The following is a 27,633-nucleotide window of genomic DNA, read 5'->3' as shown; positions in this document are numbered from 1 at the left end:
TCTGAATGATAAACTGGGGAGTAAAGAACAAAATCAGTGAAGTCTTCCAGTGCTTTTATCTGTAGAGTGCTTTTTTGTTATGTAAAGGGTGGGCAGTTCTAGATGGTATACTATAGTTCCCTTGTTGGCAGGTTTTTCACTTCATTTCTTATGTCTTGCTATCTAGCAAAGTCTAGAGACCTTACTCAGTCCAAAATTGCCACATATAAGAAAAAAACAGTGATAAATAACTTGATTTACTTAAATGGCATTGTTTGTATTTCCTTTGGCTTTTTAAGATGCAGCTTAAGTGACTGAGAAGAACAAAGATGTTGTATCTTTCTGGAGAAGTAGATAGCAGCGTTTATGCTGCCTTTCCAAATGAGTATTTTAAAAGTCACTGTTTTGACGTAACTTTGGGTCAGAACTGCTTAACGCTTTTACAGTTTCTATTTTAATTAAAAAATATATATATATATTCTTGTGCATATTTTACCTGTCATTTTGTTTTAGTAAGATGAGAGTGAGATTTTATATCAGTTGTTGGACTGATGCAGAGTACTTGGCCTCCTCACCGTGGCAGTGATAGGCCTGAGAAACAGTGGTGTCTCTTGTAGCTGAAAGAGACTCTAGGACAGGAACTGGTTTCTCAGGAGTTCCCCTGATAGGTGTTAACTGTGGTTAGTCTCATTGAGCTTAAAATAATAATGGGACACTACAATGTCTTCCCCATTCTCCTGAACTCTGATCCTGACCTATCGTCAGCTGGAGTTCTTGCCGATTGAGTCAGTGTTCTGACTGTGCTGCCACCATGGTTAGATATTATTTGCTTGAATAAAATGTTTAAGTATTTGAGAAACCATTTCTCAACAAATACGTTTTTAGTGATAATTCTACTGTGTATTTTTCTTAAAGTACAGTCACGTGTTCAGTTACATAAGCCTTGTAATTTGATTTGGGCAATTCATGGCACAAGTAAAAGCATCACTCTATATGAGAAATCCACGGGGTAGGGGGAAGCTAGCAATTATGCGATTTGTTATATTTATAATAGTCCACCATAACAACTAGGCCATTCCCCAAGTTGAAGTACTTTCTATGGAGTTGTCTGCATTACGAGTTCTTAAAAGCTCTCTAGGGGAGCAGCAAGAGCAGTGCTGCTCCACAAGGAGGGGCAGGCTGGGAGCTGAAGGTGACATGGACAGTGCCTTCCCTGAGCAGCGAACAGTTCCACAGGATCTGAAGACAGGGTGGAGTAGAGTGCTGGTCATAGGATCCAGACAAAATAAAAGGAGTTGTTTGGGCCTAGGGTCTCTCTGGTAATCTGGTCAGGAGTAGCAGAAGATAGGGGCTGATACAGGACTGGAGGGAAGCTACAACACATAACAAGGAATCTAGTCATGAAGTGTGGGTACAGGCCAGGTTGCAGAGAGGCCTGTATGACCTGACTCAGGTTAGGGCTGAAGGTGCAGGCCTGAACCCAAATGAAACTTCTGGGCAGAGGGTGTGGGATGATTGTCTTAGGTGAGGCTCCTTGGGGCAATTAAGGCTTGTTAGTGCCCCTAAGGCGCTGATGCTAAGGCTACTGGTGGGCATTGGAGACAGCAGTTAATGTTATAGGTTCCATTGTGCAGCGTTCAAGTTCAAATGTTACGTTGCTCTCAACAGAAGTACCTAATTCCCTTACTGCTGCAGTTACGCTGGATTCCTCTTATAACTGAGTGCTCTTCATGTGGTGTAGCTCTCACCTGAAGGTCTCTCAGGAAACCGCTTGAGTCAAGTGCAGTTCCTGCAACATGGTCAGCACAGACAATCCTGTAGGCCCACCTGTGATTTCATTTCCTGCTGCAGAAAGTAGACGTTTTTCTTCTCTTTTACAGATATGGAGTCTGGAGAGCGGTTAACGTCCTCGTCGATCTCATCTAATGCAGCTACTTCATCTCCAGTGTCTTCTACACCTTCTGTTCCTTCTGCAGTTTCCAAGGGTGGCCTTACCACTGGAGCTGCATCACTGAGTTCCACAATCAACACATGTGGTAAGAATAACTCAAGTATATATTGCAATGTGATTTTAGTGTTTGCAAATACTTGGAATTATTAATGCTTGGTCAAATATACTAAGGTTTCACAGATGCATCAAAATAAAATGTTCATTTTTTGGTTATTTTTAGGATGGAAATTCATATCGGTATATATTTTGCATAGTGCTTATGTATTAAGGGATTAAAATGATTTATACATTTTAAAAGTGAAAGAACTTTACAGTTTGCAGAACTGCCTCAGTAGTGGGGACTGTTTTACAAATTCATTTAGCAGACTTGCTCCCACTTTTCAGGTTCAGATATAAACTTCTGGAGTATGCATCATGTTCTCAGCATTCAAGCCTAGTCCCTACTCTGTTTTTATATCTGGAGAAATAGTTTATTCTAATGGAAGTTGTGATGGAAAAGCTGAACTTCAAAATTCCATAGTCTTACATAAACTTGACTAGCCAAACATCTTGGGTTGAATCAGAAATTCATATGGAAGATTTCTCCATGCAAGGATATCATTTTTGTAAATTAAACTTTCCTTTCAACTGCTGAATCATGTGAGTTATCAACAAAGCAAGAAGTGGTGAATTAACTAGCTCGTCCTTGCCGTTTCTTTCTTCTTTTTGGGGAGTGAATTTTTAAAATATACACATATAAATATAAAACCTTGAAATATGCTGGAGTAACCTTTTATTGTAGTGTAATCTCCTGACAAAGCATAAAGACTCTCAGTCCTAACTCAACCATGCACCCTGGCAACTGACAGGGTACGCAATCAAGTTTATAACAGAGGCTACTTAAAAGACTTGAGTATTGCAAAGAAAATTAGTAGAAGGAATTGGAATAAAAAGGGACCCTTCTATTCTAATGCACAGATTGAGATGCCTTTAACCTTCTATTAGAAAGAATAGTTGATTGTTCTTAAGAGATTATTAAATGTGAAAAAAAAAGATTTTTAAAAGCTAACATACTTTGATTATCAGAATGAGACTGATGGACATACTCATATTTTTATATAAATAATGTAAGATCACAGAAGTGAATAACGAAGTTTGGAAACAGACTAGGATACTAATGTATCTCATCTACAGAGTATCCTATACAGTCAGAAAAGTTTTGACTTAATGAAATTACTGTTCTAGTTATGGATCATTCATGAGAAAACTATGTTTGGCTGGTTGACAGCATGAACATTTCTGCAAAATTTCTCTAGAACAATGTATACCTTTTCAGAGTGGATGCAACAGTAACCACAGTGTACTGTTGTGTCAGGTAGAGGAATGAATGTACTCCTAAATAAAACTGATGGGACAGTATTGATAGTAAACTACATTCCAGCTTCTTTTTAGGAATACAAAGTGTCCTTGAGAGAGCATATACAAAAGATCAGATGCAGCAGGCAAGGGATTTAACCATTTAAAAACAAAAATAAAGGAAAGAACTCGTGAATACAGATAGTTGCTATCAGTCTCTTTAACTATCAGTTGCTGGACAAAAATGAAACTTTTTTTTTCTTTAAAGTTGAGGTTAAAACGAAAGGGCTACCTAAGCAAAGGGCTAACTGAATTTTCCAGTGAAGACAAAAACTGACAGCCTAGTTTCATTACTACTTTTTTCAGCTTCTTACAGACGAGTTTTATTTTGTTCATTGTGTTTAACTATAAATCCTCTACATGCACAGCACTACAGAAGACACACAATTAGATGTTGTAATACCTATAAAGTAAATACAGTGAGGAGAGGTAATTGAGTCTCATAAATCTTCACTTTGGGATTATATGTTTGTAGTCCTATGTAAATTAACTTGTAGTACATTCTGAGAACTACCATGGAGAACTGTTTCTAATGGCATATGCTACTGAACACAACATGTCTTTTCAAGGTAAGTTTGTAGTGGACTACTGAAAATTAAAAACACTGTTATTTGTTCTGGATCAATTTAAGCTTAAGCATCTTTTCTGGCTGGCTTTAGACTAATTAAAATAAATAGATAAAGCTTGATTCCAGGTATACATATCTGTTTTCTAGTTGTCTTCTTTAGGAAGTTTCAAATGAACATGCTTAGGGTGTAGAGGACACTCAGAATTTACTTGTTGTACTATACTAGCGCAGAAGGGTTTCTCAGCTTGGAGAAAACATTCTTGCTCACTCTACCTCAAGAGCCCAAGTTTATTCTGAACAGTAGTGGATTACCATGAATTTAAGTCCCAGTTGAAAATCTTTTAATTTAATTTTTAAAAGAGTCAGTATTACCTAAGATAAAAAATGTATAGATATATTTCCTAGCAACTTGGGAAGAGTACAAGTCAATAGCCTTTTCTTACATGAGTAAATGTTACCATAATGTAGTGTTTTATCTTTATGAGGTGTCATTATAGCAGCATGTGAAACTGTTTAAAGCTGAACAGTTTGGCCTTAGCATTTTGGTATTACCAGAGCTGAGTGGTTCTTTAGGGTTATCTCAAGTATTCAAGAGTTTTACAATTCTCTTTCATCTGATGCTTGCTAATTAAGACTATGCAGGTTAATGGTTAGTTTTAATTGTTTTTTCCAACCATGAGGTTGGGATCTATTTCTTTCAATGTTTCTAATAAATTTCAGCGTAGTGCTTTTTGGATGCTGGAGGCTGAAGGTGACTGTTGTATTTGAGCATCTAAATAATTTGATTTTAAAACAACATTACGCATGTGGTAGTTCTTACGGCACTCCCATTGAGGCTTTTAATATGTGATTGATACTTTTTAAAATATGGCTTAGTAGATTGGTAGTCTTTTGTATGTTCTTTATATATTTCACTCTTTCAAGTTTACAAGTTTATCTGCTGTGTTTCTGCCTGAATTCTGCATTGGCTTTGTCAGTGGAGTAGTTTTGTTGGTCCGTTTTGAAAATTTATTTTTTTCCCAGAAAATTAGTTTGACTAGTTTCTTTTTTGCTTGTGATTTATGAAGTTAAGTTAAAGGTGGAGTCCTTGCTGTTGCATTCATGTTTTTTATCTGTGTACTTGTTTCCTTGAGAGCATAGTCAGAGGCTATTAAAATGATACAACCCCTACTTTCTCCCCCTCTTTGAGTGGGTCTTTTAATGAAATACCCAGTGCTTTGCTTTCATTTAAAATAGCAGATATTTTGGACATTTCTCTGGTCTGATGACAGCTTTTAAAATTATTATTATTTTGAGATTGGAGGATTGTTACTGTGTGTATATATAAACCATTTTCCAGCCTTTTCCATGTTTTCAAGTTCTATGCCGTGGGACGTATTATGAAATTTTACATGCCCTCCAAACAGAATGTTTGGAGGATCTACAGTCTGGTGTTGGAAAGCATGTAGAAGACAAACTTTGATAGTACTGTAATGATTAATAAACAACACAAGGTGAAAACAAATTGCTGTCACTCTAAGCAGTTCTCTAGATTTGTGGTATAAGCTGGAGTGCCCTTGGCATGGTTAGAAATAACAAATTATTTTTTTATTTTTACTGGTTGATGCACTGATGCTTTATATTTTTAGGCATTAGTTAAGTGTTTATACCTTATTGAGGTTTGAATACCTCAATATATTGTACCATGAAGTTCATTTATATTAACAAAGGCATTCATAGTTATCATTCCTTGTTACTAAGAGACCAGCATTGTTGAAATGGATATTGCCCTTTGGAGGAGTGCTTTCAATCATTTACCTTTGTAGTGGCTAGTAAAATTTCAAAAACTGTGATAAATAAAAAAATTCAAAATTTTGAAGAAAGTCAAGAATGCTAAGGAGTGCAATTCAATGTTAAGCTTCGGGATGCAGAATGTGTCTATAGTAGGTTAGTAACTTGAAGGGAAAAAAAAAAGCTAGAATTCATTGCTGGACAGACTGATGTTCTATGAAATAGAGAAGTGTCATTACAATCTGGTTTATTGTTACAAGCAAACAATTGTTTTATTTCTTCCATATTTCTAAATGCATATTTAGACATTGATGGCCTCTGTTTTCTGGACACATCAGATGTTGGCTTAGATAGCACACAGAGCTGTATTTTTTTATGGCCATACTTGTAATGCTTTTTTTGTATATAGTATAGTATAAAGCGATCTAATTTTTTTTATGTATGATAAGGATGATGAACTTCACAAGCTGATGTCATGTACTCATTGTTTACATTCTGAAATTTATAAGTTTATCTCATTGGCATGATGGTAGAAAGGGTTTTCTAGAATTAATTTGTTTCTTTGTGAAATGGGCTGTTAAAATTAGGTAAAATTTCTTTACCATGAGTGTTATCACATGCTGGAACGTACTTCCTAGCATGGTGATTGATGTTCCATGCCTGTCCATGTTCAAGAGGCATTTGGTTAATTCCCTTACAATATGCTTTAACTCTTGGTTAGCCCTGAAGTGGTCAGGCGGTTGGACTCGATAGATTTATTGCAACTGAACAGTTGTGTTCTAAAACTGGTTAGTAGAGGGTATTGACTTGGGTCAGAACCTGCTTTAGAAATTTTAAAGTAAAGATGGTGGCAGGACCTGGTGGCACAAAGGAAAATTCCAGGGTCTGAATGAAGGAAAAGTACAAAAATTTCTGAAATGATCTTTTCAAAAAATGTGTTACAGTCACCATGTAAAAAACAATTATTGGAACATACTCCCTATACTGTCACTTGTTATCTAGGAGCAAAATATGCTGCCCTTCCCCAATGAACAGTGCCTAGGGAGTAGAGGGGGGTTATTGTCCACCCCTCTGCAAGAAATGTGCTTTCTGGAAACTTTGTGCTATTTTGCGGATAGGGCAAATGGGTACATTTTTAATCAAAGAATAGAATGTCTTGGGTTGGTAGGGACCTCATAGATCATCTAGTTCCAACCCCCCTGCCATAAGAAGGAATGCCACACACAAGATGAGGTTGCTCAGGGCCTCATCCAACCTGGCCTTGAACACCTCCAGGGATGGGGTATCCACAAGCTCTCTGGGCACCCTGATCAAGTGCCTCACCAACCTTTGAGTGAAGAATTTCCTCCTAACCTCTAATCTAAATCTCCCCTCTTTTAGTTTAAAACCTTTCCCCCTTGTCCTGTCATTATCTGATTGAGCAAAGAGTAGCTCTCCATCTTTTTTATAAGATCCCTTTAAGTACTGAAAGGTCTCAATGAAGTCACACCGGAGCCTTCATTTCTTTAGGCTGAACAGCCCCAGATCTCTCAACCTCTCTTCATAGAGAGGTGCTCCAGCCCTCTGAGCATCTTTTTGGCCTCCTCTGGACCCGCGCTCACAGCCCCACACCCTTCTGATGCTGCGTCTCCAGTCCTGGACGCAGGACTCCAAGTGGGGCCCCATGAGGGCATGCATCCCTTCCTTCTATTGTATCAACTGCACCACTCAGCTTGGTGTCATGCAGCAAATTTGCTGAGGGTGCACTCGATCTTACTGTCTATGTCATTGGATGTTTAAGGTCCTTACATTGAGACTCTTTTTATGTATATTGGATGTAATCTTATTCATATAGCAAAACATAGAGAAATTCAAGCTGCATAGGCTGTAGCAAGTGATAGCACTCTGCTGGTGATTTGATAGGCTAATTAAAATCCTGCAGAGAAGTACAGTAAATGGGCCTTACTAGAACTTCAGTCTCCATAGCTAGAGTGCTTCTAGCAGTTGCTACTTGTTTATTTGGAACTATGTACGGTATATGCATATCTGTAGACACAGATCACTTTAAAATTCATCTTGGAAGGGACTTCAGGAGGTCATCTAGTCTGTCCTCTAAACCAAAGAAAGGTCAGCTCTAAGGTTGATGTTTTTGATGTACTGGCGATCTAATACATTATGCAGTATTTTAAATTAAGTCTGCAGAGCACTGATTTAAGGGGCATTAACTTCCCATGCTCTGTTCCTGTAGTCCTGCTGGCTGATTTGTGGCTTGGTATCTACCAAAACCCATAGGGTCTTTCTGTAGAGCTACTTCCCAACCAGTTAGTTTGCAGCCTGTATTATTCCAATGAATTGTTCCTTCCTATGTGCAAGACTTTGCTTTTGTCCTTATTGAGTTGTGTATGGTTCTTGCCAGTCCATTCTGCCAATGTATCCAGGTCCCCCTGAATGACAGCCGGGTCTTCAAGTGCCTTCCCCAAACTTAATGAGAAAGTACCCAATTCCTTCTTCCAGGTCATTGATAAAATTAAACAGCATGGATGCCAGGATAAAACACTTCAGCACGCCACATAAAAAGTTGTTTAAAAATGTCGCTCTTTATAGACTTTTCATACAATATTATTTAAATCAAATTAGGTGTAATATATCAAAAAAAAAAACAGTTTTCTGAAATGGATATTTTGCTTTAAGGCAGAGCTTTAAGACTTTCACTAGGCAGACAAGAAAAGAAGAATTGTCTTCTCAAAATGGAGGGCACATACATGGAAGCTTGTAGCTTTAAACAGACTGGTAAAATCAGACAGCATAACTTCTGATAGAAGTCAGACAAATGTTTCCTGTTTGATCATGTGATTGCAAGTTAGTATTCTATGTGTTATAAATGAAGTTGAAAGAAGAAATAGTATCAGATTAGAATTAACCTCTGTGGGAAAAGAATTAGGAGCAAATGTATATATGCCATTTAAAACTAATTTTTTGCATCCTCTTTGGAAATTGAGCTACGTTTAATTCAATGCAAGTAATCTACAACTGTAGCTAAAAATGTGAAATGTAGTGCACATACAGTATAAAACCAGTTTCACAACTTCTACAAGGCAAAGTTAATTGCTTCCCTAGAAATTCTATTTTTATGCTTGATACAGGTAGAAACTGTACCTAGAAGTACATTAGAATGGATAGATAATTTGCTTGTGATGAATGAAGTTTCTTTAAATTGTTTTTTTTTTTTTTTTAAAGTTGACTTACATAGATTTCATTTTAAACATCAAAAATGACTAGTTACTAGGATTTTTGAGTTGAATTTTATAATTTCTAAAATATGCACAATGCATCTGTTATTTTGCGTACATCGTTATTAGCTTGTGTACTGTAGGCCCCTGAAGCAGATTTCATGTCTATTAAGGATAGGTACTTCATATAGTTCTGCTAATAAAATGATCTCCCTCCATTTCTAACCCTGTTATGTTAAGGGAACAGACCCCTTCCCACTGCTAACAGAATTTGCTGTGGCAAATATGATGCCGCTTTTTCATTTTTACTTACAGACCTTTTGTTAGAGATGCTAAGGTTTTCAGATACTTTTTGTGGAGAAATAGAACAGTGCTAGAAGATACAATATGTGAAATTTAACGTTAGATTTTAAAATTAAAAAATGTATAAATTCTCTAATGATTGAGGTTGGACTTCACATGATGTTGCATCTGTTTTGATAGTGCAATTTCAAGTGTTGTTTTTTCCCCTCAGGATATATGTTCAGAACAGCTGGGGAACAGCCGTGTAACCTGTCCACTGTGTCGAGTGCCTTCCCAGTGGTCAGCCACCCAGTCTTTGGCCTGCATGCAGCCAGCTCAGGGTATTCAGAGTTTGGTGGCTTGGGAATACTTGGTACACCCACAGCCTTAGCAGCACATCCCCAGCTAGCGCCTTTTCCAGGTAAACATTGTTGCAAAGAATATTAAACCAAAGAAGAAGGCTAACTGTCCTCATCTACTAAGCAAACTTTGTAGACTTCAGAGTGTGGGCTTTGTTTAAGTCCTAGGCAACATTGATGAGAAGAAGAAAATACGTTGTATATGTCCTGAGTTTTTCAGGAAGGATGTTCTCACAATGGTCTTCTAAGAACCATTTAAATCCAAGTACTATGTGATCCTTTTTATTCCTTCCATCACAATGCAACATCCTTGATCGTTACCTGTTGTGCTGATTGCATAAGGACAATGTTTGAAAGTACTCAGCCAATAACAAGATAGACTTGTTTTCCTCTGTAAACATGCTTTTTGTCTGTCACACTTAATGGCAGAAGTTGTGTCCAAACCTGAAAAAGGAAATTGAATTTGACTTCTTTTTGTGAGCTCTGTCAAAGTTTTCTTCTCCCCACCCCCACTTTACATCCATATTGTGCTGTGATAGGGAGATGAGGTCAACTTCTGAAAACAGGGTGGTTTAAGGCCGTAAGCATTGGTGTGGAAGTGTTCCTGCCTGGACTGATCCTACTGAAGTATGTGGTCATAACTGATATGCCATCCTGCCTCAGTGTGAATGTTCTGCTCTTGGGATGCTGTAACTCAGGGAGGGTGCTGCACTGTGGATTATTCCTTGGGTAAAGAGAGATTTTTCATCTGTAAAAGTATTGTATACTTTTTAAATCGTATGTCAGAGAACCAAGCTTTCTAATGTATATAGGTTTTGTAGAACATTCTCCAAAGTACATAGTAAGTCAAGATGCTTTCTTAAATTACTTTTCTGTAGCTTCAAAGAGAGAAATTCCTACCAGAAAGTGAGGTTCCTAGAGAGACCTATGCTGCTCTTGTGGTCCCTCCCAATCTCCCCCTTAAGTAGAATTTGGGGAAGTGTGAGGTTAGGGACTGGCAAAAGCCTAAAGCAAATACAACAAAGAGTTCTGCTAGTATTTTAAAATTTAGTTTCATGTAAGCCACAGACTTCTTCAGTTACAAATGTCACATGAGATACTATGTGTATAACATGCAAATACCAAAAGCCTCCTAAGGAGTGGTAAATTAGCTTCAAAAAGTTGATACAGTACTGATACATTTATAATGTTTTCATTGTGAGATTTTTTTAATTTTTTTTCTTACTTTAAAAGTCCTTTCAATTGTACCAGCTATCTTGTGTTAGTGCAGTAAAGTAACAGACACTTTTTTTTTTTTTTTTTTCCCCCTAAGGGGTGGTAAATACCCATAGCTTCCCTGTGACTTCATTTCATTTTGCAAGAGCTTTTTCCACTGAGTAAATTGTATTTTTTTTTCTGAAGTAGGAATAATAGCTTTGTCTGCATATGACCCTAGACAATTATCTGGCTTTCTGTGATGTTTTTAAGGGTTTCAGTTGACAATTGAGAGACTCACGTCATGCTTTTTTCAAATTTATATATCTGTTTAGGTAGGTGTATGAGGAAAAAAAGAATCATAGGATTTTGGTTTGCTATCTCGTTGAAAGGCAGTCTTTTCCATAGATTTTGATAGTACAATAAATAGCTTATATAAGTAGTTATGTCAGGCAGTCTTGTTGTACGTAGCTGTTATAACCTTGCTGTAGACTGTTAACTGAATTTGGTAGCAGTTGGTCTGCATATGCACTATTGTGTGTGTGTACATGTATGTGTATTATATATATGTACACATATATACATCTGTATATATTCCAGTGACCATTATTTTTGATTTTGGTTAGCACGTTTTAGGGCAATGATTCTGTATGCTTGTGGGACCACTCAGTTCACAATCTTCAGTTTCCAAATTTAAGATAACGGAGCGGTGCTAAGTTTTCTGCAGACCAGTTATAGCTTGCTTATCATGGCTATGAATAAAGTTTTGGAGTTGTTGATCTAGGATGCCCAGTCTTCTGTTTTCATTGTTGGTGTTGTAGCCATATTTATTTATTCATTTATTTTTTAGTGATAAGAAAACTTCAGTGTCCATTGATACTGTCAGGTTAAAGCTTATTAGCATTTTATATATTAACAAAATGCTGATGCTGAATACTTACAAATACTAAAAAATGTATGATGTTACTAAATACTAATACTAAAATACTACAGAAAATGTTCTTCATTTTATGTATTCATAAGGGTCTTAATTACTGTGTGTAACATCCTTACGCTTCTGTAAGTATTGCTCACTTTCTTTACTTTCTTGGTGCTCTTTCGTATTACAATAAAATAAATGTCCTAATGCATTGGACTAAATCTTGCTCTACTATGTGGTGCAAGTCTTTTAATGAAATTTGTAACGTGTATGCGTAAATTAACAATTTCTATACTTTTGACAGTTGTCATCCTTATGGTGTACAGAACTCAGTACTTTAGTGCTTTCTCAGCTGTTTATGCGGAAATCATGCAAAGCTACTTCTGCAGTACTTTTTTTTTTCCTTCAGAAAGATTTGGATAGGCAGTTATTTAGTTATGCTTGCGTTTTGTTTTATTGTTAACCAGTGTTTTGGTGTTTATTCCACCAAAAATTTATTTAGCTATTGCAGCAATTACTATAAAATAAGGCTGACACACAAAAAAAATTCCTTTAGGCAAATCTGCACACTCCATTTGGGCTCTTATTTAAAGCACAGGAACCCATGTTTCTATGTCAAGAACCACACAGCAGATATTTACCTCTTAAATGGCTGATCATTTTTTTTACACGGAATAGCTATAGACAGTTTGGTCTTGTGGAATTTCAGAAACCTGCAAAAAGGGTTAGATAAGTATTCTAAATAGTTGTTGCTGTATTAAGGAACTTAAAAAAATGTTGTAGGGTCTGTAGCAACTCACTTAAAAGTTCGTTTTGCTGGAAAACAAAGGTAATGATTTAAGATGAAAATTTTAAACAACAGAAACACCAAAACACTAGACATTGAATTCAACACTAGCATTGAATTTTTATTTTTTAAATATTTCTCACTCAACAAGATTAATTTCTTTTATGAAGAGCATGTCACAAAGTGGCCTCATTGCTACTTGTGAAAGAATAAAAAAGGACATCAGAGAAAAAATGAACAGTTGGCTGTTTTCAAATCGAAGGGTATAAACTTTCAGAGTGACTATAGAGCTCCAGGAGAGTACCTAGAATTTTTGAGATTAAGTAAGTAATTTCCTGGGGAAGGGGGTTGAGACCCCAGAGCATTCAAGGACTGAGATTGCAGTGGTGACTTTAAATATGTTTTTTTTGTTGTTGTTGTTGTTTTCTTTTTTTTTGTTTGTTTTGTTTTGTTTTTGTTTTTGTTTTTGTTTTTTCCATAGTTCTGATTTTTTAGGAAGGTTGGTGAGGTGATAATGAATATTCAGTAACAGCCTGTGAATGTTGTTCTCTTTATAAGACTAGCATTTTCATGTTGTTGTGATCACTCTCATGTAGCTTTCTGTTATTTATGTATTTGTTATCAGAATGCATATAAGCAACACTGAATCGAAACCTTTATCGGAGTGACTTAAATGATTTACAGCCAGAATTGCCACAGGAAATTCATGTGATTTAACATATTTGGTGTTTTCCTAAGTGTTTTAAATTGTGATGAAGAGTAAAAAGAAAATAGAAAATCTTTTCTAAACTATGTACTAGAACATTCTTGCAGAAATACTTCAGTGTGTCATTGGAAAAGCTGAAGTTTGTTTTTCATTTGCTTTGTGGTGCAGAATGGTGGCGGACAGCAGATACACACTCTCGTTCTGGGGCAGCTTTCTTCCCACCGCTCTTGGGAATTCCACCGTTGTTTGCACCTCCTGCACAAAATCACGATTCTACTCCATTCCACTCAAGAGCTACAGGAAAAAATAGTCGTGGCAGTACAGAAAAAGGTAATGGCTAAAGCTGAATGAGTGTATTAAACTCGTGCATGTGCAGAAAGATGTGGAATTTGAGCTCTAATTCTCAGTGTGCTTCCCATTCCTTAAAAGTTCTCTGTGAAGTTATTCTGTCAGCAAAGTGTGTAATATACAAGTATGGGTTTTCAATAACAAAAATGCCCTTGCTAATGCTATTTTTTATCCTTCTTCCTTTGATGATTTATCTGAGACTGAATACTGGGGAAGATTTTTGGATGTTTATGGGTTTATTTGTGAGCCTGTACTTCCATACTGAATGCATTTCTGCATATAAAAAGCAGATACCAAGGTAGTTGTGTGCAGGAGGATATGGAGGAGAAGGGATAGGGCTATGATCTTGGTAAAACCAGCCCATTAACATTAGAATATTTTTTTTACAATTCAAACTAGTATTTTATGTAGTGATACTTCATGTCTTTTGAAAATACAACATATATTTGTTTGAGGTACAAGCAGCTTTTTTGTTATAGTTCTGGTAGCTTTTAGGACCTTGTAGGTGTTTCAAAATCAATCTGATAATAGTTGTGGGATTGCAGAGCAACAAGTTCATGTGGTTATAGGGACATTTTCTTAGAAAACACTTCTTTGGCTTATTGTGGTTTTCTTTGGAGTTTTTGATATTTCAAAATCTGAAGCAGATGGTTCTGTGAGATATTTACTGGATTGTGTATGTTTTTGTATCTTTTTTTGGAGAATCTTGTTTTTTTTTGTCCGTGATTAAACTCTAGGATGGCTTGGGTTTCAGATCTTTTATTTTTTTTAACCTTACAGCATTAGATTTGTTTGCCCTTCAGGTGAGGAGTGGTCTGCACATTTTTGTTCAAGTAAGTCCATGAACAATTCAAAGTGATTCTTAGATGGCAAAACTGAGATTATGATAGGATCTAATTGTGAGTAGTCTAGTGTCATGTTAAAGCTTTATTGGAGCTAGGTTACTGTGACTGGGGCATCACAAAGAAAGAACATGCTATTTTAGTGTTGTTTTTTTTTTTTTTTTAAGTGTCACTTTGTAAAATCTGTCATTTTAAGGTATAAATGGATCACTGAATGGGAACAGTACCACTGCAGTATCTGGTGTCAGCACATCTGTACTATCCACTAGCATTGCAGTATCTGCAGGACAAGTGAAAACTACAACCTCAGGAGCAGGAGGTCGCAAATACAACCAGGAGCAAAGCAAAGCTCAGCTTTTGGACACCAGAGCTGATAAAATCAAAGATAAGGTAAATATGCATAAACAACTTAGGATTCACCTGAAAAAATTGAGATGGTGTTTAGATTTGTGTGAACAGTTGCCTTCTTAAGTGATTTATGCCAATACAAAATGTTCTGTTGCTTGTTTTTTAAACTTTGTACATGTTTATGAACTACTAGCACTAACTTCACTAGATAACGTCTATACTTATTAACATTTTCATTTATGCAATTATAAAATCCAAGTATATTTTAAACACAAATATTCAAGAACAAACATACTATAAAATATATATTAATGATATGCAATTTGTTAATATATATTACATACAATATGTATTATATATATGTATATAATATATAATCACAATATATATTGCCATTATATATTAGCATTGGTGGACAAAAGGCTTAACATAAGTGAGCAGTGCACATTTGCAGCCCAGAAGGCCAACTGCATCCTGGGCTGCATCAGAAGAGGTGTGATAGTCCCCCTCTACTCTGCCATTTTGAGGCCCCACCTGGAGTATGACCTGTTAGAGCGAGTCGAGAGGAGGGCTACAAAGGTGGTCAAGGGGCTGGAGCACTTCTTCGAAGAAAGGCTGAGATCTGGGGCTGTTCAGCCTAAAGAAATGAAGGCTCCGGTGTGACTTCATTGAGACCTTTCAGTACTTAAAGGGATCTTACAAAAAAGATGGAGAGCTACTCTTTGCTCAATCAGATGACAGGACGAGGGGGAATGGCTTTAAACTAAAAGAGGGGAGATTTAGATTAGAGGTTAGGAGGAAATTCTTCACTCAAAGGTTGGTGAGGCACTTGATCAGGGTGCCCAGAGAGCTTGTGGATACCCCATCCCTGGAGGTGTTCAAGGTCAGGTTGGATGAGGCCCTGAGCATTACTGAAAGTATCATTGAAAGTTTCACCTTTTTTTTTTTTGCTTCTCCTCAAATTTCAGTCAGAATGTTTGTCAGCATTATTTTCTTCTCATTGTATTATGTTCTGTATGTAAGTATAAATTTTCTTCCTTTTCTGTGAAACACCTAGATGTGGTTGGTATTTGTCAATGGAGTTATTTGGACAAACTTTCCAATCAAAACATACAGAATGCTATAAAAGAGAAGTGGATTAGAAGGCTTTATTTGTTTATTTTTTTGTTTTAGTATGTTACAAAGAATCCACAGGTGGCACTGAGTCTCTTAAGCAGGGGAAAAGTAGGCAGTAGAAAGACAGTATTTTGTGCTGCAATTTCTGTGAAGTGATGTTTTGCTCTTAAATGTGAAGGTATAACATCACTTACCTCTTTTTCTGTTTCCTGCTCTCTACAGGAGATTTTATTGTGTATCTTATTTTAAAAGACTTTTAGTTTCTTATACTTTTATGTGTTCTTTTCCTTGAGGCTTCATCAGGGTTTTAATTTTTAATGTTCCTCTGATTTCTTTGATCTTGTCTGTAGTTGTAATTGTCTTTTGGGGTTGTCAGCATGCCAGTTTTCTGGGATAGTATGTCTTAAGTTTCATCCTAATGTATAGTGGTTCTCTTATTCCCTAAAGTTGCAAATTACTTCAAGGCTTAAGGTAGTTCATAAAACATATGTGCACTCCTCAGAGAAAACCCATTTTCTTTGGGTTAGATCCAGCCACCTTCTGTCTGGGCAGTGGGTTGTTTCACAGTCTGTGGCTTTGCCCACTCTGAACATGACCATAAAGCCACTAGCAAGTAACTTTGTCTCTTGCTAGTCTCCCACTCTAATCTGTGCTGGTGGAGTGCAATCCTTTTTGTATTGTGGTGCCCAGAACTGCACACAGTACTGGAGGTGAGGCCTCACCAACGCAGAGTAGAGCGGGACAGTAACTTCCATTGACTGACTAGCAATGATGTGCTTGATGCACCCCAGGACACAGTTGGCCCTCCTGGCTGCCAGGACACACTGCTGGCTCATGTTCAGCTTGCTGTCAACCATAACCCCCTAGATCTCTCTTTGCAGGGGATGAAGGGCAAAAACTAGGATAGGATCCTATTTATGTAGCTCCAGGATGCATTGTTACTTTTATTACTTCAGATCATGATTTGTTCTTCATTTTATGGCCTACGTGAAAGTACTCTGCATCTGTGCAAAATATTAAACAGAAAGATACTTAAATACGATGTCAAGGAGGCCAGCAACAAAACATTTAGAACCTACTGTAGACAGGTACAGTTTTTTAGAACTGCTTTTTTGTCTGCGTACATTCAGATCACAGTCCCTTATGTGAAATACCAACTGATGCTTTTCTGAATTGAGCAGTGAAACAGTAAATGCAAATAAATATACTTAAATTCTTAAGATACCTCAACAACAAACCAATGCATACGTTGTTCTGCATAAGGCATGTTTAGGGAAGTTTTACTGTGTTCATCACAAACGTCAATAAAGAAAATATAGTTTAAAAGAACATACAGATACCAGCCTATTGACAAGTAACTGAGACTCAATCCATGTACAGCTTCCACGTTTAATAGATGTTTCATGATGTAAATTCAGTCCCACTTTAAAGAAGTTTGTTCTACTAATATGATTAAATTCCTTCTTAACAAGACAAAGATTATTGATATAAAATTGCTTTCTTTTTAGTACCTTGATTTATTTTACACAAACCATGCACAAAATAGGTAACTATTTTGTTGGCATTAACTATGCCAAGAGGTTTATTTTTTTCTTAACAAACCATTTATTTTTAAAATACTGTTTCTCTGATGTTCCCATTTGTATTGAATTGCTGCAACTTCTTTTAACCTCTGTGCACCATTTTTGCTGTCCATCTATCTTCCTTTTGACTGTTTTTACAATTTGTTAGTAACTTCATGTATTCTTATGCAGTAATACATACTTTAATGTCTCTCTTGCCTATCTACCATTATAACACTCAAGTCTCAATGAAGCTCCTTCAGATATGTTTATAAAATGTGTTTCTTTTAATTAGCTTCTTTAAAAAGCTAATTTTCCCCGTATCTTGCATTTTCAAATCTGGTCTTGCAGTGTAAACATCTCAGAGGTTAGTTTGTGGGTTTATTTTTTTTTTTTTCAGATGTTGCTTCTCCATTCTTCTGTTTCTTCATTCGCTTTCCTTCTCTGGTCTGCAAATTGATTCTTTCCAAGAAGAATTTAAATATAACATTGTCAGAGTATTTCAGCAGGTTTTGGTCCTTTTTCTAGAAGCAATTCCCAGAAGCAATTTGATTATTTTCAGTCGCCAAAAACTTACAGCGCTAAATAGCACATACTGTGAAATTACAAATAATGTAGTATAAGTTTTTCTTAAATATATTGGCGAATTTGATACATGTTGTTCTTTCTGTGTTATTTTTGCCAAAAATCTTAGCTTTTGAATTTTTGGAAGCAATAAATTCTGTGGATGTTTTCTAGACCTGAGTTCCAGACCAGTTTTCTAGGCTCTAACTGGATTTCTTGCTTTGAGATGTAGGTTGCCAAGTACAGGCCTGCCAGTGTGCCCCAAAAAACGTTTTGGCAGGATCTTGCCACCTGAGTAATTTTCATCACCTTGTGAAATGCTTCTTAGTTTCTTGCTAAGGCTACCTTAGTTGCGTTCACAGATTGCAGGCCCCTTTACTCCAAAGTCTTAGTGTTTTTTGTTTTGAAGATTATGCATACTAAAAGTGATACAGCAGATTAAAGCTGAACCATTAATAGAGCATTCATTTTCCTGTTAGAAGCCCAGAAAAAAAGCAGTGGAAAGCTCCAGCAATAGCGACAGTGATTCAGGCTCTTCTTCAGACACATCAAGTGAAGGCATAAGTAGTAGCGACTCTGATGATCTAGAGGAGGATGAAGAAGAGGAGGAAGAGGACCAGAGCGCTGAAGAAAGTGAAGATGATGAATCTGATTCTGAAAATGAAGCACATCACAAAACCAAGAACAAGGTATGACAACTCTCTCTGACGCTTGCAGTTTTGTCACTGAAAGCTGTTGGTAAAAAAAGATACAATGTTTGTACCATAGAATAATTATTTATCATTTATAAATGTTAGGAATGCTGGGTTTGGATTGGTTTACAGGTTTTCCGTTTTTTTTTTCTTTTTATTTTTTCTTCTTTTTTTTTTTTTTTTCACTTTCCCTTTTTTGGTATCTTTTTCTTGTTCCTGAGGGGCTAGAGGGTAACAAGTGCTAGATTGTTTGTTTTATTGTCAGGTGGGAAATAAATTAATGACGTGCTGTGCATTTGTAGTGTATTGGAAGTTTACCTTTGCCTAAATATTGCACTTTGGCAGGGCAGTTGCCTTTTTTCTATAGGATAGTTACTTTTGCTGATAACCAATAGAAGAGAAAGATTTGAATCTACTAGGAATCCTGTTAGGTTTACAGTTGAGAATACATTTTAAAATGATCATGATTTAGTATCTTTTTCTACTATTAGCATCGTATCCATATGCTGAAGCTATCTTGGAAAGAAAAAAAGCCTAAATACGTAACAAGATTTTTAAAATTTATTTTTCGTCTTCAGCAAAGAACGGTATAATTACTCTTTGAGGATGGATGATGTCGTTTTTTTCAGCATCTTTAAGTGATGTAATATGAACAGTCATAAATGTATGTTTTGCAGGTGCTAATGCATAGTGGTGTAACAGATATGAAAACTGATGGACAAAAAACACTTGAAAAGTCCCAAGAAAAAAGAACACACCAGCAGATACCTCTTGTGTCTGATTCCCAGACTCACTCATCGTTCCCGTCCCAGCAGAAGCAGCCTCAGGTTTTGTCACAGCAGCTTCCATTTATTTTCCAAAGCTCTCAGGCAAAGGAGGAATCTGTGAACAAACACACTAGTGTAATACAGTCTACAGGATTGGTTCCCAATGTGAAACCTTTGTCTTTGGTACATCAAGCCAAAAAGGAAACCTATTTAAAACTCATAGTTCCTTCCTCTGATCTACTCAAAGCAGGGAATAAGAATACCTCTGAAGACTCTATCCCTTTGACCAGCGATATACGATCAAAACGAGTGAGTGAAAAAACACTGTTCTAATTATTTGTAACCTGTACTGTCTGCTTAACAAGTTGTTATCAAGACTTAATAGTGTGTTATCAAACTTTCAAATATAATCTTAAATATAATTTAAAGTGGTCTGCAGTTCATTGTTAAATTGGAACCTTTTCTTTGAAGGTCACCTAGTAACTTTGGTATCATATTATTGTAAAAACAGTAAGCCCTGTAATACTTGGACACAAAGGGTAACTAAAAATGTAACTGCATTTGGAAGGGCTTCAGTATGGTGGTTTATGAAGGTTATAAACTGCTCTGTTTAGATGCTGACAAAGGAAGGAAAGGACTTTTTGTGCACGTCTTAGAGAAATTTGAGCAACTAAAATCAACATCAAAACAAGAAAAATACTCCTGAGAAATTTTATGGGCTTGGATGATACAGCTTTGCTTCTCATAGTTTCAATCAAAATGCTAGTTTAGTACTTTCAATATCTAGTCATATAAACAAGACTATTTTTTGTTTCAAGTTGGTTATTTTTAAGTCAAAATAATTAAAGCTACCTTTTAAAATTGTGTTTTTAAATCAGAGAGCTGGAATCCTCAAAAATGTCAATTTACTTTTTTTTTTTTTCTTAGACAGGGGGATGATCATGGATTGATAACTATTAACACTCAGTATGGCCTTTGCAATAAAATTTTTATTTCCTTTTTCCTTTCAGGGTTCTACAACATGTTTACACATATCTAACTTAACAGTATTGTAGCTTATTCTTTGTAGATTATGTACTTTTTTATTGTTGATTAAGGCAGAATCCTTTTTTTTGACTTGTGATGACTTTTCATAATTTCTGTTCTGTTTAATTGTAATGGAGATTGGAAGAGAAAACTGTAATGTTTTAAAAATGTTGAAGCTGGATATATATATATATATATGTATAAATATGTTCATGAAGATGTTTCTTTTTAAAAAAAAACACCTGATTATAAGTAGCATAGATGAAAAGTAAAATGAAGTCTGATTCACAGCTAGCTCACCATTTAAGGATTTTAAAGTTTTAACACAATTTTTATTCCTAGTCTGGAAAAGAAACACTACTTCTTTTTTCAACTCTGAGTTGCTTCTTAGACAACAAAGGCAACATGTGTCTTTGCCATCGGAAGAGGCTTCTGTTGTCAGATTTAGGTTGAGAGTCTTTAGATGGTGGTCCATTATCCATTTAGCGTTTTGATTTCTTTGTTTTTCTACTGCAAACAAGCACTATGTAAATATTTTTATAGGGTTTTGTTTGATATTCAGTTTTAAGTGGCAGTGACTTCAAGAATGTATTGTATTTGACTTAATATTTAAAAATTGATTTTAGATGCACCATATTAATTCTTTTTTAATCAAGGAAGATGAATTTTCTTTATCCTTGGAATAGTCTTGAGACGAGCTTTATATGTATTTCTGGAGCACTACTATGTCATTTTAAGTTTTATCTGAAGAAATATATAGTACTATTTTTTCAGAGATTAAAACCTAGCTTATCACAGTGCTTTTGAGTAAAAACATTTTTCTCAGGATTTTCTGGATAGAACGTTTCTGTGCCAAGAGTCATCTTTTTTTTTTTTCTACTTTTATAGCCATTATCATGTTTGTATTTACTGTGTGCTTTAAAATAGACAAATTACTAAAGATAGTTTTATGTTCAGAAAAGAAATTTAATGCACTGAAATGAGTAAAAAGTGTGTTTATCTTTATGTAGGTACATAAAGGTAATCTATTTTTCTTACCATTTTTTTTAAGATCATGCTTAATTTCTTCATGAAAACTGTTGTTCAGAGCAATGCAGCAATCTTCTCTGCATTATTTTAGATCAGCTTTGTTTTGCATTCAGTTCATCTTTTCTTACTTGGTTTACACTGAAAATCCCAAGATTTAAAGACTTAACTTGTAGCTACTCATCTCTTCTGTTGTCACTAGCACCTACTTTTGACTACTAAAAATAGCTTTTCTGAAAGCACATTTTAAAGATTTAATAGAGTTCATCTGGCTGAAAAAAAAAAAAAGAAAAAAAAAGAAAAGAAAATCCAGATTTTATTCCTCTGTCTTCTTATTTCTTTAGGAACAATATAAGCAGACATTCCCAGCAGCACATCTAAAGAAACAAGAATCATCTAAGAACCTGAAGAAGGTTATTGCAGCTTTGTCAAGCTCCAAACCAACATCTAGTTCACCAGCTCATCAAAAACTCACATCTTTGGAAAACAACCATTCTAATCCATTCCTGACAAATGCACTTTTAGGTAATCACCAACCCAATGGAGTTATTCAGAGCGTCATCCAGGAGGCTCCTCTTGCACTTACTACGAAACCGAAATCCCAGACCAAGATCAATGAAAGTGTAGCCATTTCTAGCAGTACCCCCTTTTCTTTGCCAGTGAACTTGAGTGCATGTGGGAAAAAAACAGCTGGTAACCGGACACCTGTTATGCCCTCTACCTCTCCTGTGTTACCTGGTTCAGGAAAGGACAAAGCAGTCAGCAATAATGCAGTAAATGCAGTAAAAACACAACACCGCCTTCATTCTCCAAAACTGGTGGTGGAGCAGTTCAGAGGGGTAGACTCAGATGCCCCCAGCAGTAAGGACTCTGACGACTCAAATGATGATGATGACGACGATGAAGATGAAGATGAGGATGATGAAGATGATGATTCTGATGATAGCCAATCAGGTGGTTTAATCTTTTTAATAGGAAAAACAGAATCTTTTTTTGTGTGTGTGTTGAAAACCTGCATTTTCCCCACTGTATTTTAAAATGAAGGAAAAGTTGAGGCAGCATGGCCCACCCAGTGTCTTCAGGATACCATGGAAAGTAGCGCATGCCTCCGAGTCCTTCCTTGTGTGATATCCAAAATCATGTTTTGAATATTCTGATACTTGGTCACGTGGCAGGTATACTTTCAGCTGCCTCGCAAAGGGGGTCTGAGGGCCTTCTGGAAGGGCTGTTGAAGACCTGACATCCAGATAAATCACCCAGCCTACAGTTCATGTACTGTTTGGGTGGCACTGTGTTTAGGAGAGGGTTGGAGACAGTAGGCTGTTAACGGTTAATTATTCTGTTAGGCAGAGTCCATTTGCAGAGCAGGCTTCCCCATCCAGAGAGAAAGTAAGGCAAATTGCTTTCAAGTTTTCAAGACTGGCAAGAAAAACATATTTTTAGGTTTCATTCAGGAGCATGTTAGTGAGTGAGCAAGATTACAGGAAGGTACCATGGCACTTGTAAAGGCTTCAGTGTTCACAGATACTTTTTAGGTTACTTTCTAAAGTCTTTGAATCAGTTCAGAAAGGCTAGACCTGTTTTGAAGACTTGATTATATTCCCAGCTACTCCCTCCCCCTGTGAGCCCATGTCCCTTGTGTTCAGCTCCACCTTTGTTATTATCTCTCCTCCTTTTATCCACATACCCTATATTAATCCTTTTTTCTGTCTTCAGAACTGTAGCCAGTCTTCCATTCCTTATCCTGTCTACCCTTTACCCTATCTCTAACTCTTCCTTTTTCCAGATTGTGACGCTTCCAATTCTGTCATCTCTTTCCCTCTACCCAGTTCCACCATTTGCTTCTTCCTCTTCATGCTAGATTTCACAGCCTGTGAAGTGCCATTCATGTGCAAGTGCTCAGCCGCTGTCAGGCTCACAGAGGAGTCTTACTTAGCTGTAGCGATAGTAAACAATCTCTTCGTAGAATCAGAATGGCTCAGATTGGAAGGGACCTTAAAGATCATCTAGTTCCGACACTCCTGCCCCCCTTTTAAAACACTTCGGTTTCTGTCTTCTCCTCATGGAAAAACAAAGAATTCAAGTCCAAACAGCGGTGCATTATAATGGAGGATTACTTTATGTTGTCATTATTTTAGTCACTTAAAAGTTTAGGTAACTCATTATAACCTTCAATTGCTACTCAAGAAATGTTTTAAAAATTTTGAATTCAAAACACCTTACTCAATAAGACCAAAGACTTTACAAGTGTTAAAACTTAAGTGTTTGCTATTAGTTACCTGGTCATAATGTGCCTTTTGCTACATTTTTTTAAAGAGTCCGACAGTAATTCTGAATCAGATACCGAAGGGTCTGAAGATGAAGATGATGAGGACGATAAGGATCAAGATGAATCAGATACAGATACTGAGGGAGAAAAAACTCCACTGAAACTGAATAAAACTGCTTCCTCCATGAAGAGCTCTTCCATTGGTCCTGCAGCTCATTCCACCCCGCTTAATCTCCAAGCAGCAAAGGCCCCAGGCTCTGCACCAGCTGCTTTATGTCCAGAGTCCCAGCCTGCAGTTTTTCTTGGGACAGCACCATCTACTCTTACACCAAGTACACACTGTGGTATCTTAATATCTTTTTATATAATTCAGTTATACACCTAAGTGGGTTGTGTTGCAAAACTACTTATAAAACGTAGTTTAGGCCTATCACTTTATCACCTGATATCAAGTGGTTTTTTTCATGAGTGTTTGCAACAGACCTTAAAATCATTCAGCAGAATTGCAAATACCTGAAATCTGAACATTACACTTAGTGTAGGACGTCTTAGTCCATGTAATTATTTGAGAGAAAGTAAGATGTATTAACCAGATTTCATTATGATTACACTAAAACTCTTTATTGTTTGGTCTTTATTTACTGTTTTATTCCAAACTAGTAATTTTTTGCTTACTTCTAATGTGTATGTATCATAGTTTGCACACAGCCTTCTATTTCTGCACTTTCTTAACAAAGCTAGTGACTGTGTTTTGTTAAAATATATCTTTACGCATTATTTGTTTTGAAATTCTCAATAAGAATGTATGGATCATGCCCACAGAATTATTTTTGAAATTTCATGAAAGGATCATTTAGCAGTTTCCTGATACTTTGTAGTGTTTATAATTCTTTATCTGGTTACTAATTTGAATGATTTAGTAATTACAGCTGCTGCAGAAAGGGCTGCATTTTTGAAAGTCAGTCACGCTCCTCAGTTTGTACAATATCAAATCAAGTTTCATATTTACTGCTTTGAATTAGCAACTTGATATTTAATTAACATACAAGTAAGTAGCTTTTTAATGGTGACATCCACTCATAATTTTTTTTTTTGTACTTGGATTCAGTGGAATAGGTGTCAGATGCCATGTCATGAAGCGCATTAATTTTGAAGGAATGTAATTTGATCTACCTCACGTTTTTCCCAGAAACAAGCGTATGAATTACACAGTTTGTAAAAGATTTTACACATATTGGGAGTAATCAGAATTCTTAAAGTACAAAGTTACATTATTTCTCAGAAATCTAGGATGATTTATGATACTTATAAAAGGCTGTTAGTGGATTTTTGTTAGTGTGTTGAGGTAAGAGATACAATACATTAATTTTGTCTCCTTGTTGTAGGCGTAATACTTTTTTCCTACTAAGTGGCTATAAAACTATTAAAATATTATTGTGTTCATCTTACCTAAAGGTACTTTGTTGCTGAAGAGGTTTAGAGTCTCTTTTCTATATCTGGTTTGCATTGGAGAACTAATTTTTTCAATTCAGTTGTATTTGGATAAACAGTGTTCCTCCTTCTACCGTGAGTGTTAGAAGTAATGCAGTGATCATGTTAGCTTAAGACTGCAGATATATGTCCAAGCAGTTTGTCATTTAGGCATGGGCAGCTCCACATCGTTTTCTGTTGAGGAGTCTAATCAGCAGTTGCTTCCAGATCATTCAGTCATCTCCATTGGAAACCTGTGCCATTAGACCATACGATACTCCTTCTAACTGTAATAGGTTGGAGCAAATTTCAAAGAAGCTGTTTGATAAGGATACTCTCTCATGTCCACTTAGGAAGAGCTATGTCACACTCTTATCACAAGGTCTAGACAAATCTTCCTAAAAGTTTGTTGGTGGATGTAGTTGATAGCTTACTGTTCTCTCAAAAAAGCCTGTGAAAAGAACCAACCTTCAGCACTCTTTAAAGCCTCACATTTGATAATTTTTTTTTTGATTCAGTCTTTTAAATAGCACCAAACATATCAACAGCCGATTGAATTCTGAATAGCTGGAATAATCCTGAAAAAATTTCTTCATGTCATAGTTGATCACAGTCTATGCAGTACTTTTGAAGACAGTCTAGTCATATACGGATTTTTAAAGTAAAGGGTATTTCCATTTTCATCTTCTGTAATGAAAAATATTAACTATGTTCTTGTATAGAAACGCAGGTGTTCGTGTAATTATTATAGCCGTCTGAGAGAGCTAACCAAGACAAGCAGCTCAGTATGGCATGATTAGATTTTTCTTCTGTTTACAATTCTAGAAGAAGAGGTTAAAGGAAAGCTAGTGGAAAAAGTATCTCTAAAAGAGAATAAGTTACTCTAGTTTCTTGGTAGTTGAGATATATGATGGCTGTAATGTAAAATGGTTTATCTTTTCTTTTGAGGATATAAGTATTAAAGGTATATTCTAGGAACATGTTACCTTTTTTTTAAAACAAACAAACAAAACAAAACCCTCTCTTAGGCATTAATTAGAAATTCTTTTTTAGGCATTTCAAAAAGACGAAGAGTAACAGATGAACGGGAGCTGCGTGTTCCTCTAGAATATGGGTAGGTTTACATATATACATGCTATTTCCCAGAGGGGAATTAATATCTTCAAAAATAAGTTGGTAAAGAAATGTTTTAAATATTTTTGGGACTGAAATATAAGCAAAGGGTTTCAGGGATTTAGATTTTCAACTCAGTGTCTGTGGATCTCTTTAAAAATACCAGCATATTTCAAGTATTCATTTCTTCATCAGAGTTACTTTGCTGTGAACATGACCTGCCTTTTAGCAGTTGTGCTGCTGGAAATTAAATACTTTGGGCTTGTTCTGAGCCAGTAGAGATGCCAAGTAACTCCTTAAAGTATAGTTCTAAAATCTGCTAATATGTAAGTAGCATGATCTAAATAAATTCATGTATAACGAGAAATTTGACAATCTAAATGATGATTTATTTTTTGCCTATTTGATTTTTTTTGATGGTTTGTCAAATTAAGATATGTGACCTTTTCACTTTATGTGAAGTTCTGAAATTGTTATTATCTGTTGAAAAAAATACTCTTATATACACCTGTTCTGAGATTGATGTTATTTGCTTAAAAAAAAAAAAAAAAGTGTTATATACAACTATTTCACGTTAATCTAGCTGGCAAAGAGAAACCCGTATAAGAAACTTTGGTGGTCGTCTTCAAGGAGAAGTAGCATATTTTGCACCTTGTGGAAAGAAGCTGAGACAGTATCCTGAAGTAGTAAAGGTATGTTCCTTTTCTTAACTTCGGTGTTCTAATGCTACTAAGCATGCTTGCGATAAAAAAAAAAATCAATTTTTTCTTCCAATAAAGATCCTTATTTCAAAATGATGTGATGGGTAATGTATCTCAGCCTATTACTGATTTGATCTCCTATATATCCCCTTGATAGAATATGCAAAACATTACACTCACAGTTAGCTGTACATCAAAGCTGGGTTGTAATTATTTACAAGCTGAAGTGGAAAAATATGTGATTTTTTCAGTATCTCAGCAGAAATGGAATAATGGATATCTCAAGGGACAATTTCAGCTTCAGTGCAAAAATAGGAGTGGGTGACTTCTATGAAGCCAGAGATGGACCGCAGGTATCTGCTTTTTAAAAAGTAAAGTCTTTGATCCAAGGAAATTAACATAAGTTTAGGTGAAGTAGTTTTTGCTACAATCTGAAGCATTTACTGATTTTAGATAATTCTTTCTGAAAAATGTGCATATTTCTTTATGATAGTTATTGTGAGATGCTGAGAGCTTGATCACTGGCAGTGCTGAAAACCACTCCTCTTAGTGATTTCACTAGGAGATACCAAGAGTTCAGCATGCCTCAGAATCAACTCAGAGCTACATATTTTATCTGAGTCAATGTTCAGCTATTTTTGACTGAAACTGGTCTTCCTGTCTTGTATAA

General features: G+C 36.0%; 1 protein-coding gene across 12 annotated transcripts in view; it reads left to right on the top strand.

Moving 5' to 3' along the window:
• The window catches only part of BAZ2B (bromodomain adjacent to zinc finger domain 2B), a 126,634-nt gene that overhangs the window by 54,509 nt on the left and 44,492 nt on the right, over positions 1-27,633 (top strand). For 7 of the 12 annotated variants that reach the window (XM_084288729.1, XM_084288738.1, XM_084288734.1 and 4 more), the window contains 10 exons: positions 1,860-2,015; positions 13,288-13,449; positions 14,506-14,699; positions 18,379-18,588; positions 19,269-19,667; positions 21,755-22,364; positions 23,727-24,023; positions 26,203-26,263; positions 26,846-26,954; positions 27,215-27,316. In XM_084288729.1, coding sequence (XP_084144855.1) covers positions 1,862-2,015; positions 13,288-13,449; positions 14,506-14,699; positions 18,379-18,588; positions 19,269-19,667; positions 21,755-22,364; positions 23,727-24,023; positions 26,203-26,263; positions 26,846-26,954; positions 27,215-27,316 — 2,298 coding nt within the window. In that variant the 5' untranslated portion in view covers positions 1,860-1,861. The remainder of the gene's footprint in view (positions 1-1,859; positions 2,016-13,287; positions 13,450-14,505; positions 14,700-18,378; positions 18,589-19,268; positions 19,668-21,754; positions 22,365-23,726; positions 24,024-26,202; positions 26,264-26,845; positions 26,955-27,214; positions 27,317-27,633) is intronic. The other 5 variants (XM_084288730.1, XM_084288737.1, XM_084288736.1 and 2 more) reach the window with 2 other exon arrangements.

This window comes from Netta rufina (assembly GCF_964035555.1).
Source record: "Netta rufina genome assembly, chromosome: 6".
In the NCBI taxonomy this organism is placed as follows: domain Eukaryota; kingdom Metazoa; phylum Chordata; class Aves; order Anseriformes; family Anatidae; genus Netta; species Netta rufina.
The sequence above is the reverse complement of the archived record's forward strand: the minus strand, read 5'-3'. Positions and strand labels throughout refer to the sequence as shown.